This window comes from Typopeltis vanoorti, chromosome 5 (genome assembly GCF_054136105.1).
Source record: "Typopeltis vanoorti isolate ZY-2024b chromosome 5, IOZ_Tvanoo_1.0, whole genome shotgun sequence".
In the NCBI taxonomy this organism is placed as follows: Eukaryota; Metazoa; Arthropoda; class Arachnida; order Uropygi; family Thelyphonidae; genus Typopeltis; species Typopeltis vanoorti.
The window spans coordinates 127,506,513-127,520,904 of record NC_143553.1 but is presented as its reverse complement, the minus strand read 5'-3'; the positions used below and the strand labels follow the sequence as shown (position 1 = coordinate 127,520,904).

At 37.4% G+C, this 14,392-nt stretch overlaps 1 protein-coding gene across 1 annotated transcript in view; it reads left to right on the top strand.

Moving 5' to 3' along the window:
* The window catches only part of htt (huntingtin), a 1,164,033-nt gene that overhangs the window by 642,509 nt on the left and 507,132 nt on the right, over positions 1–14,392 (top strand). Inside the window, exon 29 of the mRNA XM_090393484.1 lies at positions 2,199–2,321. Within this exon, the coding sequence (XP_090249610.1) occupies positions 2,199–2,321 (123 nt within the window). The remainder of the gene's footprint in view (positions 1–2,198; positions 2,322–14,392) is intronic.

Sequence of the window (14,392 nt, the reverse complement as noted above, 5' to 3'; positions counted from 1 at the left end):
TCTCCTTCGTTTTCAACAATTAAGAAATGGGCTGCCGAGTTTAAACATGGCCGTACCAGCCTTGAAGTTCCATCAGCAGGAAAGGTCATGGCATTGGTGTTTTGGGATGCTAAAGGCATTTTGTTTATTAATTATCTTGAAAAGGGTAAAACAATAACCAGGAAATATTATTCCGATCTTTTAACTAGACTAGATGAAAAAATTTGTGAGAAAAGACCCTGTTTGCAGAAGAAGAATATCATCTTTCATCAGGACTATGCACCTGCCCACAAAGGTGTTTTGGCAATGGGAAAATTAAGGGATCAGCACCATGAATTGTTGGAACATCCTCTATTCTCCAGATTTGGCTCCCTCTGACTTCTGTCTCTTCTGAAAACTAAAACTTTTCCTCACTGGTCAGCGTTTTTTTGAATCAAGAGGCGATTGCAGCTGTAGAGGGGTATTTTGTAGATCTTACTGAGAACGACTACACGGACGGGATAATGGCACTGGAGCATCGCTGGAATGAGTGTATTAGTCTTAAGGGAGATTATGTTGAAAAATAAAAATAATTTTGAAATTATAAATCCGTTTTTTCATTATTAGGCCAAGAACTTTTCAGACCACCCTCATATACACCCTCTGTCCAAAAAGAAACCGAACTTTTGATAGAAAATAAAACACAAGCCAATTATAATTATTCAAAAAATCATTTATTTCAATCAATATGCTCTCCCTCAGCTTCGATACAGCGTTTGGCATGGTCAATTAATTCATTAAATGACTTTTTTTTATATTGGTTTTTGGGATACTGTTGAGGGTTGCGGTTACTGCTGCTTGAATGTTTTCAATGGTTTCGTATCGCTTTCCTTTCATTGGCAAATGAAGTCAGAGGAAGAAAAAGAAGTCACAGGGTGCTAAATCAGGTGAATATGGTGAGTGATCCAACACACAAACTTGGTTTTTGCTCAAAAACTGTCTCACAATGTTCGAATGATGAGATGGTGCATTATTGTGCAAAAGTGACCAGCTGCCTGCATCATGATATTCGTGCTGTATATGTGACGAATTCTCGCTATCAATCGCTTCAAAACTTCGAGATAAAACTCAGCATTGACCATTTGGCCAGGCAGAATGAATTATTTGTGGATAATGCCCTTGGAATCGTAGAAACCAATCAGCAATGTCTTTACTTTTGACTTCTCCAAGCGAATTTTTTTCAGATGCCCCTCTTCTGGTGGTCTCCACTCAACACTGGCACTTTTTTTCAGGCTCATACTCAAAACACCACATTTCGTCACCAGTAACGATCATTTCAAGGAAGTTTGAGTCCTTACAAAAATGGTTTTAATGAGGTCCTTGCAGTGTTCAATTCGATACATTTTCTGATCGTCGGTCAACTTGTGGGGAACAAATCGCGAATTCAATTTACGAAGGCCCAAACTCTCTGTCAAACTGTTGTGCACAGTTGATTTTGGAATCCCCAATTCATCTTCAATCAATCTCACGGATGATTTCGGCTTTTCTTTGATGAAATCACGCACTTTTTGGATGTTAACTTCGTTCAGTCTAGTTTTTGGATGGCCCGGCTTTTCGTCATCCTCAAGCGTCTCACAACCTCTTTGAAATCGCTTAAACCACTCGTAAAGTTGAGTACGGGATAAGCATTCATCACCGTATGCTTTTTGATGGATTTGATGTGTTTTGGTAAAACTTTTACCAAGTTTAACACAAAAGTCAATCTCAGCTCTCTGCTTGAAACTTATTTTCTACCGTTCGTCAAAACACACTGTCACTCTTGGCACTATAACTCAGCTTCTAATGAAACAAATGTCATAAACAGTTTACTCAACACTAATGAAGGTTGCCGCTTTTAACAACAAAAAGATACAACAGGTGGCGCCACTAGTTTCTTCTATTTTCGAAAAGTTTGGTTTCTTTTTGAACAGAGGGTGTATGTGGATACATATTAACTCTTTGTTTCATTGAATGTAACATACCAGATATTCTTAAATCAGAAGCAGTGTAGTAAAGTAGATTTGGCAGAAGGTGATATTTATGGACAAGTGTTGCATTAAATCTGATTTATGAAACTTTATTATATAAAACTTTATATAAAATTCATTATTTGTAGTTATGATTTTCACTTTGTAGCAATGAGTTTTTCTCAAAACTTTCTTGAGATTTTAAAGTCAAAATCTTCTTTGTTGTTATTTTAGCTTCACATGGATGCTCAGATTAGGCTGGATACACTTCATAATCTCTTTGAAACAGTTGCTCCAAATGTCTTCAGGCCTGTTGATATTTTACTTAAGGCACTTTTCACTCCACCAAAAAATCTGGTAAGGATAAAAGTATTGCTCTTAGGTGACATTTTTGTAAAGAAGCACATTAATTGAATTAAGACAGATTCCATGAATGGAACTTAACTTAATTCTATTACTGATGTTACTATTACGGAATTTCAGTTCCCTTAACATGTTTGCATCAGGATGATCAGAACTCTCACCACCACCTTAACCTTTTGGTGAGGTGAAAGAAAACACTGCACCATCCTGAAATTTTCTGTTTGCATATTAGCAGGTGTATCATGTGTTGTGGCGTATTCTTCAATTGTAACAGAAAATTTCAGGATGGTGGAGTGTTTCTGCATTGGGAGGTGATAAATGTGTTTATTTAAGGATTTATTAGAAAACAATAATTAAGGAGAATGGTATATTTGAAATCCTGAAAGGTGTAAATGCATTCATGTTCATAGAAACTGCATCACTGCTGTAACCATGTTTTTGTAATTAAATTTGAATGCCTATTTGAAGATGGATAATAACACAATAATTGTCACAAATAATGAAGAAGAAGGTAATATAATATTTTTATTTTTGATTAATATTTGGCTCTTTTTAGTACAAGATGTGAAATAATTACGAAATGACAACAAACTTGACAAATTTGCAAATATTTCAAAATGGAGTGGACACTGATATTTTCACTGGAAAAACAAATGCTAGTATCAAAATTTAGTTCACCTACACAACTTTACGAACATTTGAAGCTAAAATTTCACTTTTCTGTTTAGTACTTCTTGGGTTCTCCTCTTGCCTTTATTACAGCTTGGCATTTACAAAATCAATTTCCTGTTGGATGCAACTGTTAATTCATTGTTCCATACCCTTATTATAGCTTTTTGGGGCTCTCAAAGTGGTTTTGGCTTCTTCTTGTATATTTCAGTCTCCATTTTGTACCAGAAATTCTCATTGGGATTGAGATCTGGGATGTTTCCTGGCTATGGTAGTTGCTAAATTGAGTGTTCATTGAGCCACTTATTAACCCCAACAAAAGGTAAAGATTAGCAAAACAAGTGTTCTCTGCCAGGTTGGCAGCAAAACAACCCAGAGGAAGACCAAGATATAGGTGGATTGATACTGTACAAAGTGCCTTAGACGATAGAAATATAAGATCTGATAATGATAATATTGGAGTCTTGATAAGTAACAGACTGATTTGGAGGAAAATTGTAGATAGGAAGTTAGTAATGATGTAAGTTTTTTTTCATGTAGTACTATCATATCCTGTACACCCCTTGAGGGTACATGTCAGGAATTTGATGATGATGATGATGATGATGACAAAAGTTAAAGCTTTTTTAAGTATACTAAACTCAATTCGTATGGTACATTTTAGGGGTATAATAGCATTACTTATGCTTTTTGCCCTATGACAAGGGGGAAGAGTCATCCTGAAAGATGCAGTTCGTTATGGTAAAGTGGTCTCTGATAGTAGTTAATAATTCTCCTAAATTTTCTGGTACGCTGGTGCATTCACTGAACCTTTTGTGAAATGCAAGTGACCAACACCACGATATGACATGCAGCTCCAGATCATCTGACTGGCTAAGAATTTGACTGTTGACACAAGACAGTCAAAGGTTGAATTTTTCCCCTGATTGTCTTTGAATTGTCTGTCTGCCATTGGCACCCTGCATGTTAAATCTTTTCTTGTCAGACAAAAAAAATTACTGTTTTCCACTGATCAGGGGTCCATTTGGCATGCTCTTTACACCAATTTAACTATGCCAATCTAATTTTTTTGGTTAACAAGGCTTCTTTTTAGGGTACATGACTATCAGTCCCTGCTGAATGAGTCTTCCTCAAGTTACAGTTACAGAGCTTGCCATAACTCCCATTTGTTCTTCCCAGTGTCCCATTTCAGTTCTCTGGATGATGTGTGGCGATTTTTGACGCAGAGCTGCTTTAGAACTTGATCTTGGCATGGTGTAGACAGTGCCTTTCTTCCTTTCAACAGATTCAATTTCCCTCACTTTGGACATCAGCCATACCACAGTAGATTGACTAGAGGACACCCTTTTAGCTATTTCATTAGAGGAATTAGAATTAGCATTTAGAATTTTGAATAGCCTTCTCTATTCAAAGCTTGAATTACACTTTTTCTGCGAGATGTTAACTGCATGTAATTAGCCATAGCAATCTCAGCACGAAAATGTGAAAACTAACTCGTGCTGTCTGTTTATAGCATAAAAAATTCTGATGTAATTACATTATACAGAAACCCATGGGAATGATAGATGATGTGATACAACAAAATATCTAATGATAAACCAATGAAAATGACAATTTAACTACTAAAAACTATATTTATGGAAGGTGATGAAGTTTTCTATGAACATGAGTGTATGTTAATCATCATTAATGAGCCATGTGAGAATGAAATACAAGCAAGAGAAAGAACAGGTCTGAATAGAAATACTTTCGATAAAGAGCCAAGAGGCTATTTTTCTGGCGGCGTAAATTAAGTTAAGGGGATAATAAATCCCTCATTATTTCAAAGCCGGATACGAAACTCGGAGATCGAAATCTAAGAGTTTCATGCCGAAGAACTATCGGCGAGTCAAAGCGTAAGTCATCACTTGGGTAGTACAACACTATGGCAACTCATGTCAAAGGTGGAGTAAGATCTGTCACTATCCTTAATATTTTCTCAAAATGTAAAATGCAACTCCTTGGAGATGTATTACTGTTTTACATTATGAGGAGAGTTCACTACCCAGACCGGTTTCGACCTTTATTGAGGTCTCATCAGTGAGTAAGTAGAACCTGGAATACCAAGGTTTAAGTGAACCGAACTTACATATTACAATGAGAAAATATTAAGGATAGTGATGGAGCTTGCTCCACCTTTGACACATATAGAAACATAGAGCACGTAAGTTTATATCAGAAGAGGAGGATACACAGACTGAAATCTCACTAATAGCCAAAACATTATCACAAAATGGATACCCTCTGAACATTATCAAAAAATATCTATACCCTAGACAAGGTCTAGGTGACAACCCTAGACAAGAAGAACCAAACTCCCAGCACATTTCTACTGTAGTGATTCCCTTCATCAAGTCAATTTCTTATCAAATAGCCAGAATACTAAAAGCCCACAACACCAGAGTGATCTTCAAATCAACCACCAGCATCAAACATTTTTTAGGATCACCAAAAGACAAGGTGCCATTCTACAAATATCCAGGAGTGTATTACATTCCTTGCTCCTGTGGTCTCGCCTATATCAGACAAACTTCACGGAGTTTGGAGATCAGACAGAGAGAGAGAGAGAGAGAGAGAGCACTTTGGTGATGTAAAGCACAACAGAAGTATTTCTTCTGGCTTAGCACATCATTTCTGTATGTATAACCACACGATACAGTGGCAAAATAGTTCCATGCCATATTTAGATGACGATTATAGACATCGTTTATTCAAGGAAGCCGCAGTATACTGTGTTAAAAACTGGCAGAAACCAGGGTACTATTCTTAACAGTTCATGGAAAAACCTCATCCTCTCTCTAAATCGATCTGAACTACAGCTAGCTTGTAATCACATTATACGTTTACAACAAACATGCATGCGTAATAATGATTAAGAACAATAAGTCCACTCAGTCTCTGTCATGCGAACATGCAACCTTAGCTACTAGAGTGTTTACAACGTTTTTATGTTCCTTTCAATTTGCATTTACTAGTATTTTTATACTTTTCTGTCAATGCCTTGAAAAAGCTAGACAGTTTGCTAACGAAACTGGTAGGCAAAGAATGTTAAAATATTTGTATATGGTCAGTATTAAACGATAAGTTTTTTATGCTTAACTTTCAAATGACCAAATATGTTTAATTTAACCACAAGGCTCTTAGAAAACAGAAAAAAAAACTTTCTGCAACAGGACTATTATTATTAAGAGATACTTCCAGGGAATCATGGACTCATCAAGGGAGGCCACATACTACACACACACCAGCTATCATACTTGTTCTTGAAATCATTCACACTACTTGCACACATATCCAATGGCACTCCATTATAATCATGCACCACTCTATGACAGAAAAATCTGGATCTCACTCCCTTCTTAGCAACATTCATTCTCAGCTTCCAAGGATGCCCTCTTGTCGTTTTCCCACCCTCTATAAAATAAAAAATTCCATCAACTGAAATCTTGTATAACCTTTTCAGAAGTTTGTAAGTCTCAGTCATATCACCCCTCTTTCTCCGATTTGCTAATGTCTGCAGTCTATACTCTTCTGTCTTCATAATCAGTATTCCTGATATCATTTTTAACATTCTCCTTTGCATTCTCTCCACTCTACAGAATTGCAACAGAAACCAATCCTGTGCACAACAGTGCAAGTGAGGTCTTATCAAGGCCTTGTAAAGAGGCAAAATGACATCCTTATCATTACATGTCAAAGTTCATTTCAGCATTGCAATTATTTTTTGAGTTGTGTTTGCAATCTTTGTCACATGGCCCCTGAACATCAACTTCTTATCTACTAACACTCTAAGTAGGGATCTTATCTAAGTAGGGATCTAAGTAGATCCCTAGCCTGATCAGTTTTTTCTAACATAATCCCACCAATATAATACAATATTGGATATGTATGTAATCAAGCCAAAGTGCATGACTTTACATTTACTGACATTGAACCGACATCCATTTTTCTGTGCTCACAATTCCAGCCTATTCAAATCATTCTGGGAGTATTGCATCATCAGCAAATAGGCTGTATGTTGCCTGTAAAATCTTCCCAATCTCATTAATGTACAGATTGAATAACAGTGGGCCAAGGACCGATTCTTGTGGTACACCACTGATTATCTTAAATCTTGCAGACACACATCCCCCATATATCAATTTTTGATATATGTCAATCAGCCATCCTCTTACCCAAGCTAATATTTTATAAACCAATCCATTATTCTTCACTTTATGCAAGTCTTCCATGCTGTGTTCTGTCAAAAGCCTTAGCAAAATCCCAAAAAAAAGAGTATCCCTTAGTAAACCCATGCTGTTCATTCCTAAGTAGAGATTCTCTGTTAACCCATTTCTAAATGTGAGCCCTAACTAACTTTTCCAAAATCTTCACCACCACTTCTGAGATACTGATTGGTCAGTAGTTGGACTCTAATCCATTAAAGTAACCCTAATTACCTAGATGTCACACTTGACTGTAGTCTAACTGACCGAAAACATTTGGAAGAAACTAAATGAAAGATATCTGCCAGGAATAACATCATAGGCAATGTGACAAGCACAACTTGGGGTTGTAATGCCTTGACTCTTAGAACAGTATCCCTGGCTCTTTTCTTCCCTGTTGCAGGGTGTTGTTCACCAGTTTGGAGATGAAGTCTCCACACATCTCTTACACAGCTTAACATAACAATTAGAAACATATCTGCTACCTTAGGATCTACTCCTCTCCCATGGTTACCTGTTCTATTCTACTCCTCTATACTTCAGAAGAGAAGAAGCTGTCTTCAAAGAAATAAAGAAAATCAGAAATTACATGTATCTTTCTATATATCAAGATATCTTTTCACCTCCATCGCACTACCTTGCCTCCAAATCTCAGATATAGTTTGTGGAGTTATGAGATGATGGTTCATAGGACTGGTGGAGAAGACTCTGGAACGAGCTGCAAACAACAAAGATGTTGAAAGTTTATTTTTCACTTGGTTAGAGTATAATAAATTTAGTTTAATCCTTTATCCAAGTGTGAGCAAACAAAGTCCTGAAGATACTTTCAGGTTCAAACTTTGTTTGCTCACACTTGGATAAAGGATTAAACTAAATTTATTATATACAAACAACAAACAAGTATCTGATCACAAATGCAATTATCAAACTGCCAGGATCCACTCTACTCAACACCTCTGGAGTCTAAACAGATTTAGGATTGGACAAGGCCACTGTGCCTGCTTATTACATTTGTAGTGAATATTTCAATCACCCTTTTGCATGTGTGGTGCTGTTCAGAATATGCATCATATCACTGATGACTGCCCCATATATTCCTTCCTTGGAGGGCTCAGGAACTTGAATTTACTCCCAGTTAGTGCCATCGAGAGATTAACTAAAATATCAGTCTGTATATAGTTTTACTCAATAATTTCTTGTATTTTCTCTCATACACTAAATAAATACAGGGAAGGATTTATTTTTATTCAGGAATATATGAATTTTTACTTACTACATCTGTTCTTTCTGAATCCTGGAATGAAAAGGTTCCTGTAGCTTGTATCACTAAATAAAGTACAGAGACATTTATGGTCTATGTAGTATATTTAGCAACAATTAGTGTAATTAGAGACAATTGCAATGTTACTTCATAAGTAAAAGCATATCCCCTCCCACATACACTGTGCTGCACGCATGCAAGCAAAACAGATTTATTGTACCACCAATATTTGCTTAGTTAGATCAGATGTTTTAATGTAATGATTGGGTGCAGAAAGCAAACAGTTTATGCAAAGCAAATTTTCTAAAGAAAATAAAATTTTTATGTGTATATATATATATATATATATATATATAAGATGTAATCAGTTTTGAATTGGAGGATACATTGTGGTTGGTCAGTGAATTTAATGCTTATGTAAAATTAGTGATTTTTGTCTGATTTATTGTGTTTTTCTCTTAGAAAATGTGTGTTTTGTAGTATACTAGAATAGATTTTAGTGTTTTTAGTGTGCTTAGTATTTTACCACATATTTTTATTAACATATTTCAATAATTAGTATAAGTTTAAATTGTTTAATTTATGCCCTGCAAGTTGGTTGTACAGCAGAAGAAAAAGATGAGTTCTGGAACGTGTTGGATGAAGAAATGAGGGAATTGGAAGAAAATGAGATGGTGATTGTCAGAGGAGACTTGAACGGGCACATAGGAAGACAGAATAGAGACTGTGAAATAATGCATGGTGGCCACGGAGTGGGAATGATGAACCAGGAAGGAGAGAGGGTTGTGGACTTTGCAGTAGTGTTTGATCTGGCAATTGTGAACTCGTTTTTCTTCAAGAGGGAAGAACATTTGATAACATTTAGAAATGGTAACAACAGCTCACAAATTGACTACATTTTGACTAGAAGAAAACATCTTAAGGTTGTGACAAATTGTAAAGTAATTCCAACAGATCAAGTAGCACAACAACACCAACTGTTGTGCGCAGACTTTAAAATAAGATCGAAGATAAGAACTTCTGGTTGCCATGGGACGAAGACAATTAAGTGGTTTCGCTTAAAAGAGGAGAGTGTGAGGAATCGTTTTAGGAAGAGAGTGTTAGAGAGGATTTCAGATGGACTGGAAAGTGTACAAGATTGGTGGAAACATAATTCAAAAGTAATCCTGAGCTGTGCAATCGAGGTGCTTGGTGAGACATCTGGAAAGATTAGAGAGCAGACAGAGGGTTGGTGGTGGAATAATGATGTACAAGTGGCAGTGACAGCTAAGAGGAAGGCAAAGCAGAAGTGGGATGAGTCAAGAGTGGAAGAGGACAGAGAGGTGTACAAAGAGAGAAAGCAAGAGGCCAAGAGAGTTGTGGCACAGACGAAGGCCATGGCATATCAAGATCTGTATGATCAATTAGAAACAAAGGAAGGACAGAGGAAAATTTACCAACTAGCGAAATGTAGAAATAAAGCAGCTAAGGACATCTTACATGTGAGGCAGATCAAAGATGCTGAAGGAAGAGTATTATGGAGGGATGTGGACATAAGAAACAGATGGAAAATATACTTTGCGGGACTTTTGAATAAGGAAAATGTAAGGACTCACAGAGGAGATGGGCAGCCTTCTGAGGGGATGGTGCAGAACATCAGTTGAATGGAAGTGACGGAGGCCATGAAGAGGATGAGGAATGGAAAAGCGGTGGGCCCCGACAGAATTCCAGTGGAGGCATGGAAGGCACTAGGGGAAGAGGGAATTGACCTGCTGTGGGACCTGTTCATGAAAGTTTGCCAACAGGAAAATATACCCGAGGAATGGAGGGAGAGTACTCTTGTTCCCATCTACAAGGGTAAAGGGGATGCACAAAACTGTAAAAATTACAGAGGAATAAAGTTGATGTCCCACACAATGAAGATCCTAGACAGGGTTCTTGATGGTAGATTGAGGGAGGAGGTGGAGATTGCAAAGGAACAATTTGGCTTCATTCCTGGTAGATCAACAACAGATGCTATCTTTGGGTTACGATAGATGATGGAAAAATATCGAGAGAAACAAAGGGAGCTACATCTGGTATTTATTGATCTGGAGAAAGCATACGATAGAGTGCCAAGGCAAGAAGTCTGGAGGTGTCTGAGGGAGAAGAAGGTGCCGGAGAAATATGTCAGGTTGGTGCGGGAAATGTACAGAAATGTGAAGACAAGTGTTCGGACCTGTTTGGGACAGACAGAAAGTTTTCAAGTAACAGTTGGCTTGCATCAAGGGTCAGCATTAAGTCCGTTTCTGTTTAATATTGTGATGGAGGTGGTAACAGAGGAGGTGAGAGAAGATGCACCTTGGACAATGTTGTATGCAGATGACATCTTGCTGTGTGTAGATTCAAGAGAAGAAGCAGAAACTAAACTGGAAAGATGGAGAAAAGTACTGGAAGAGAGAGAGGTATGAGACTGAGCAGAAGTGTGTTGTGCAGTGGCCTGTGGCCAGGAGACAGATCTGGAGCTGGAAGGAAATGTCATCAGGAAGGTGAGAGACTTTAGATACTTAGGTTTAACAGTGGAAGAAGATGGAGGAGCTGAGAAGGAAGTGGGATGCAGGATACAAGCGGATTGGAGGAACTGGAGGGAGATGGCTGGAGTGTTATGCGATAAGAGGGTGCCGATCAATCTGAAAGGCAAAATTTATAGGACAGTAGTGAGGCCAGCTATGACATATGCTATAGAAACTGTGGCCCTGAGGAAAAATAACATCAGCAGGATGGAAGTAGCAGAGATGAGAATGCTTAGGTGGATGTGCGATGTGACCAGAAAGGATCATCTGAGAAATGACTATGTCAGGGGAACAGTGAAAGTTACGAACTTAGGAGCGAAAATACAGGAGGTAGAAGAAGTTGTAGAAGAAGAAGAAGAAGAAGAGTATAAGTTTAAATTGTGGTCAAAAAGAGAGAGAAATGTAATGCTAAAAAAAGCACTGCAGGTGAGAACAAGAAGGTTAGCCCCATTAACGAGGTTAATGAAACTGAATTAACCTCCAAAATAGCAAAATTGAAGCAGATCATCAGCGAGACGACGAGGGAATTGTAAAAAGTCGAGAGGTGTTTAAATGAACAGAGGGAGAAAAAGAAAATTAAACAGAAAAATAAGAAACAACAAAGCACGGAAACAGATAAGTCAGAAAATAATGGAAATCAGGTAAGCGATGTTGTTAATAAAAAGAAAGAAGTTATTTGGTATGGTGACTCTATAATAAAACATACTATTGATAAGCAAGTTATACCTTCCAGTTTTCCTGGAGCGAAAATTAAGAATATAAAGGAAACATTTCAAAAACAGAAAAGAAAAGTAAGTGAAATCGTAGTTATAGTAGATACTAATGGCTTAACTGGCGATAAGTTCAGTATGAGAGAGGATATGAAAGGGTTGTTGGAAGAGGCGAGAGTGAAGAGTGAGAAAGTGACAATCATATTTTACCTCGCTATGATAAAAATGAATTAAGAAGAAGGGTTATGATGGCAAACAATTCGATGTGTAGGGTGTGTTGAAGGAATGGATGCGAATTTTTGGATGTGTGGAGTGAGATTGAGGGAAGATTGGATTTGTATAAGAGTCATCACCTACACCTGAATGTATTTGGTATCAGGAGTCTAGAAAAACTAATAATTGGTATGAGACCTAACACAGAGAGTCAGGGAAACTAAATTATAAAGGGAGGAATGGTGTGAATATGAGTGTCAGAGCGACAATGTTATATAACTGTGTTAATAATGGGAATTGGCTTTGTTATGGAAATGTTGATGAGGAGAGAATGATTTAGGCTTTGTGTTTGTCCAGTTCGGACCCATCAAACATGTGCAAAGATGTCTACATGTATAAGGCATTAGCATGCTAAAGACAACCCACAATAATTCTATCGATATGTTGCAAGTAAAAGAAAGAATAACTCTTCTAAATGCAAATGCTGTGAGAGTTACACATGCAGAAGAGGTTGTTTAGCTAATGAGTGCCCATTTTGGTAAAAGCTATCAACATGGTGTACCCAACATTGAGCTCACTGCTACATCTTCACTGGACAAAGAAACTCAGGTGTATGAGGATGAGATATTAGAGCTGTTGCAAAAATTGAATAAGAATTCAGCAATAGGGACTGACGGAATATCAGCGCATGTGCTAAAAGAGTGTTCAGCTGAACTGACTATTCCTTTGACCACTAGGTCAAAGGAATAGTCAGGCTGTTTAATATGAGTCTCAGAATAGGAAAATTCTGCAGGAATGGAAGGAATGTATGGCAATTCCATTGCACAAGGGTGGTGCAAAGGCCGATGTATCCAACTATCAACTGATTAGTATTTAAGGAGTGGTGGTGAAGATTTTGGAAAAATTGGTTAGGGCTCGCATTCAGAAATGGGTTGACAGTGATTCTCTAACTTTGCAATGAACAACATGGGTTTACTAAGGGAAGGTCATGTTTTAGCAACTTGCTCACATTCTGTAACAATGTTACCATTGAACTAGACAAGGGAATGGATACAAAATGATACTTTTGAATTTTGCTAAGGCTTTTGACAGAATATAGCATGGATAAGAGGATGGCTGACTGACAGATATCAAAAAGTGGTATACAGGGGATGTGAGTCTGCAAGATTTAAAACCAGTGGTGTACTACAAGGATCAGTGCTTGGTCCACTGTTATTTAACGTGTACATTAATGATATTGGGAAGGATTTGACAAGCGACATTCAACTATTTGCCGATGATGCAAAGATAGGTAGGGTAATCAGGGATGCTGCTGATATGCAGTACTTGCGGAATGATTTGAATAGGCTGGAATTATGGGCATGAGAAAATGGGCGTCAGTAAATGTAAAGTCATTCACTTCGGCATGATTAGATATCCAATCGCATTATATTGGTGGGATTATGCTAGAAGAAACTGATGAGGCTAGGGATCTTGGAGTGTTTGTAGATAGTTTAAGTTCAGGGGCCATGTGACAGAGATTGCAAAGACAACTTAAAAGATAATAGCAATGCTGAAACGAACATTCACATGTAAAGATAGGATGTCATTTTGCCTCTTTACAAGGCCTTGATAAGACCTCACTTGGACTATTGTGCACAGGTCTGGTTTCCTGGTTTCTGTTGTGATTCTGATATATTGGAGAGAATACAAAAGAGAGCATTAAAAATGATACCAGGATTGTGGAATGCTGATTATGAAGACAGATTGAGAATTTATAGACTGCAGACACTAGCAAACAGAAGAAAGAGGAGGTGATATGATTGAGACTTACACACTTCTGAAAGGGTCATACAGGATTTCAATTGATGGAATTTTTCAATTTATGGAGGGTGGGGAGAGGACAGGTGGGCATTCTTGGAAGGTGAGAATGTAGGCTGCTAAGAAGAGGGTGAGGACTAGATTTTTCTCTCAGAGGGTGGCGCTTGATTGAAATGGATTGCCATTGGATGTTGTGAGTACAAGCAATGTGAATGAATTCAAGAATAAGTATGATAGCTGGTATGTGTAGTATGCGGCCTCCCTCGATGAATGTCTGACTCCCCACAGGTCTGTCTTAATAATAATAATAATAATAATAATTACTTTTGAGATTTTCAATACTATTAAAATAGTTCACAAATGCTAATTTTACAAATAAACTTCTACTGAAAAACAGGTTGCAACTAAAATTGCATATAAACTTTGTGAAAATGTAACTAACCAATGCAGAAGCAGCATACTTACATACAGTAAAGCTAGTTCCCATAGGTAGTATCCACATATGTGGACACTGCCTAGCATGAATACGTTAATTTCATTTATCAGTGTTTTCTTTTTTATATATCATAACCATGGTATGATTGCCATTATGTTGGATGTAGTATAATTTTCCAGTTGTTCCAAGTGTTAGTTTTGT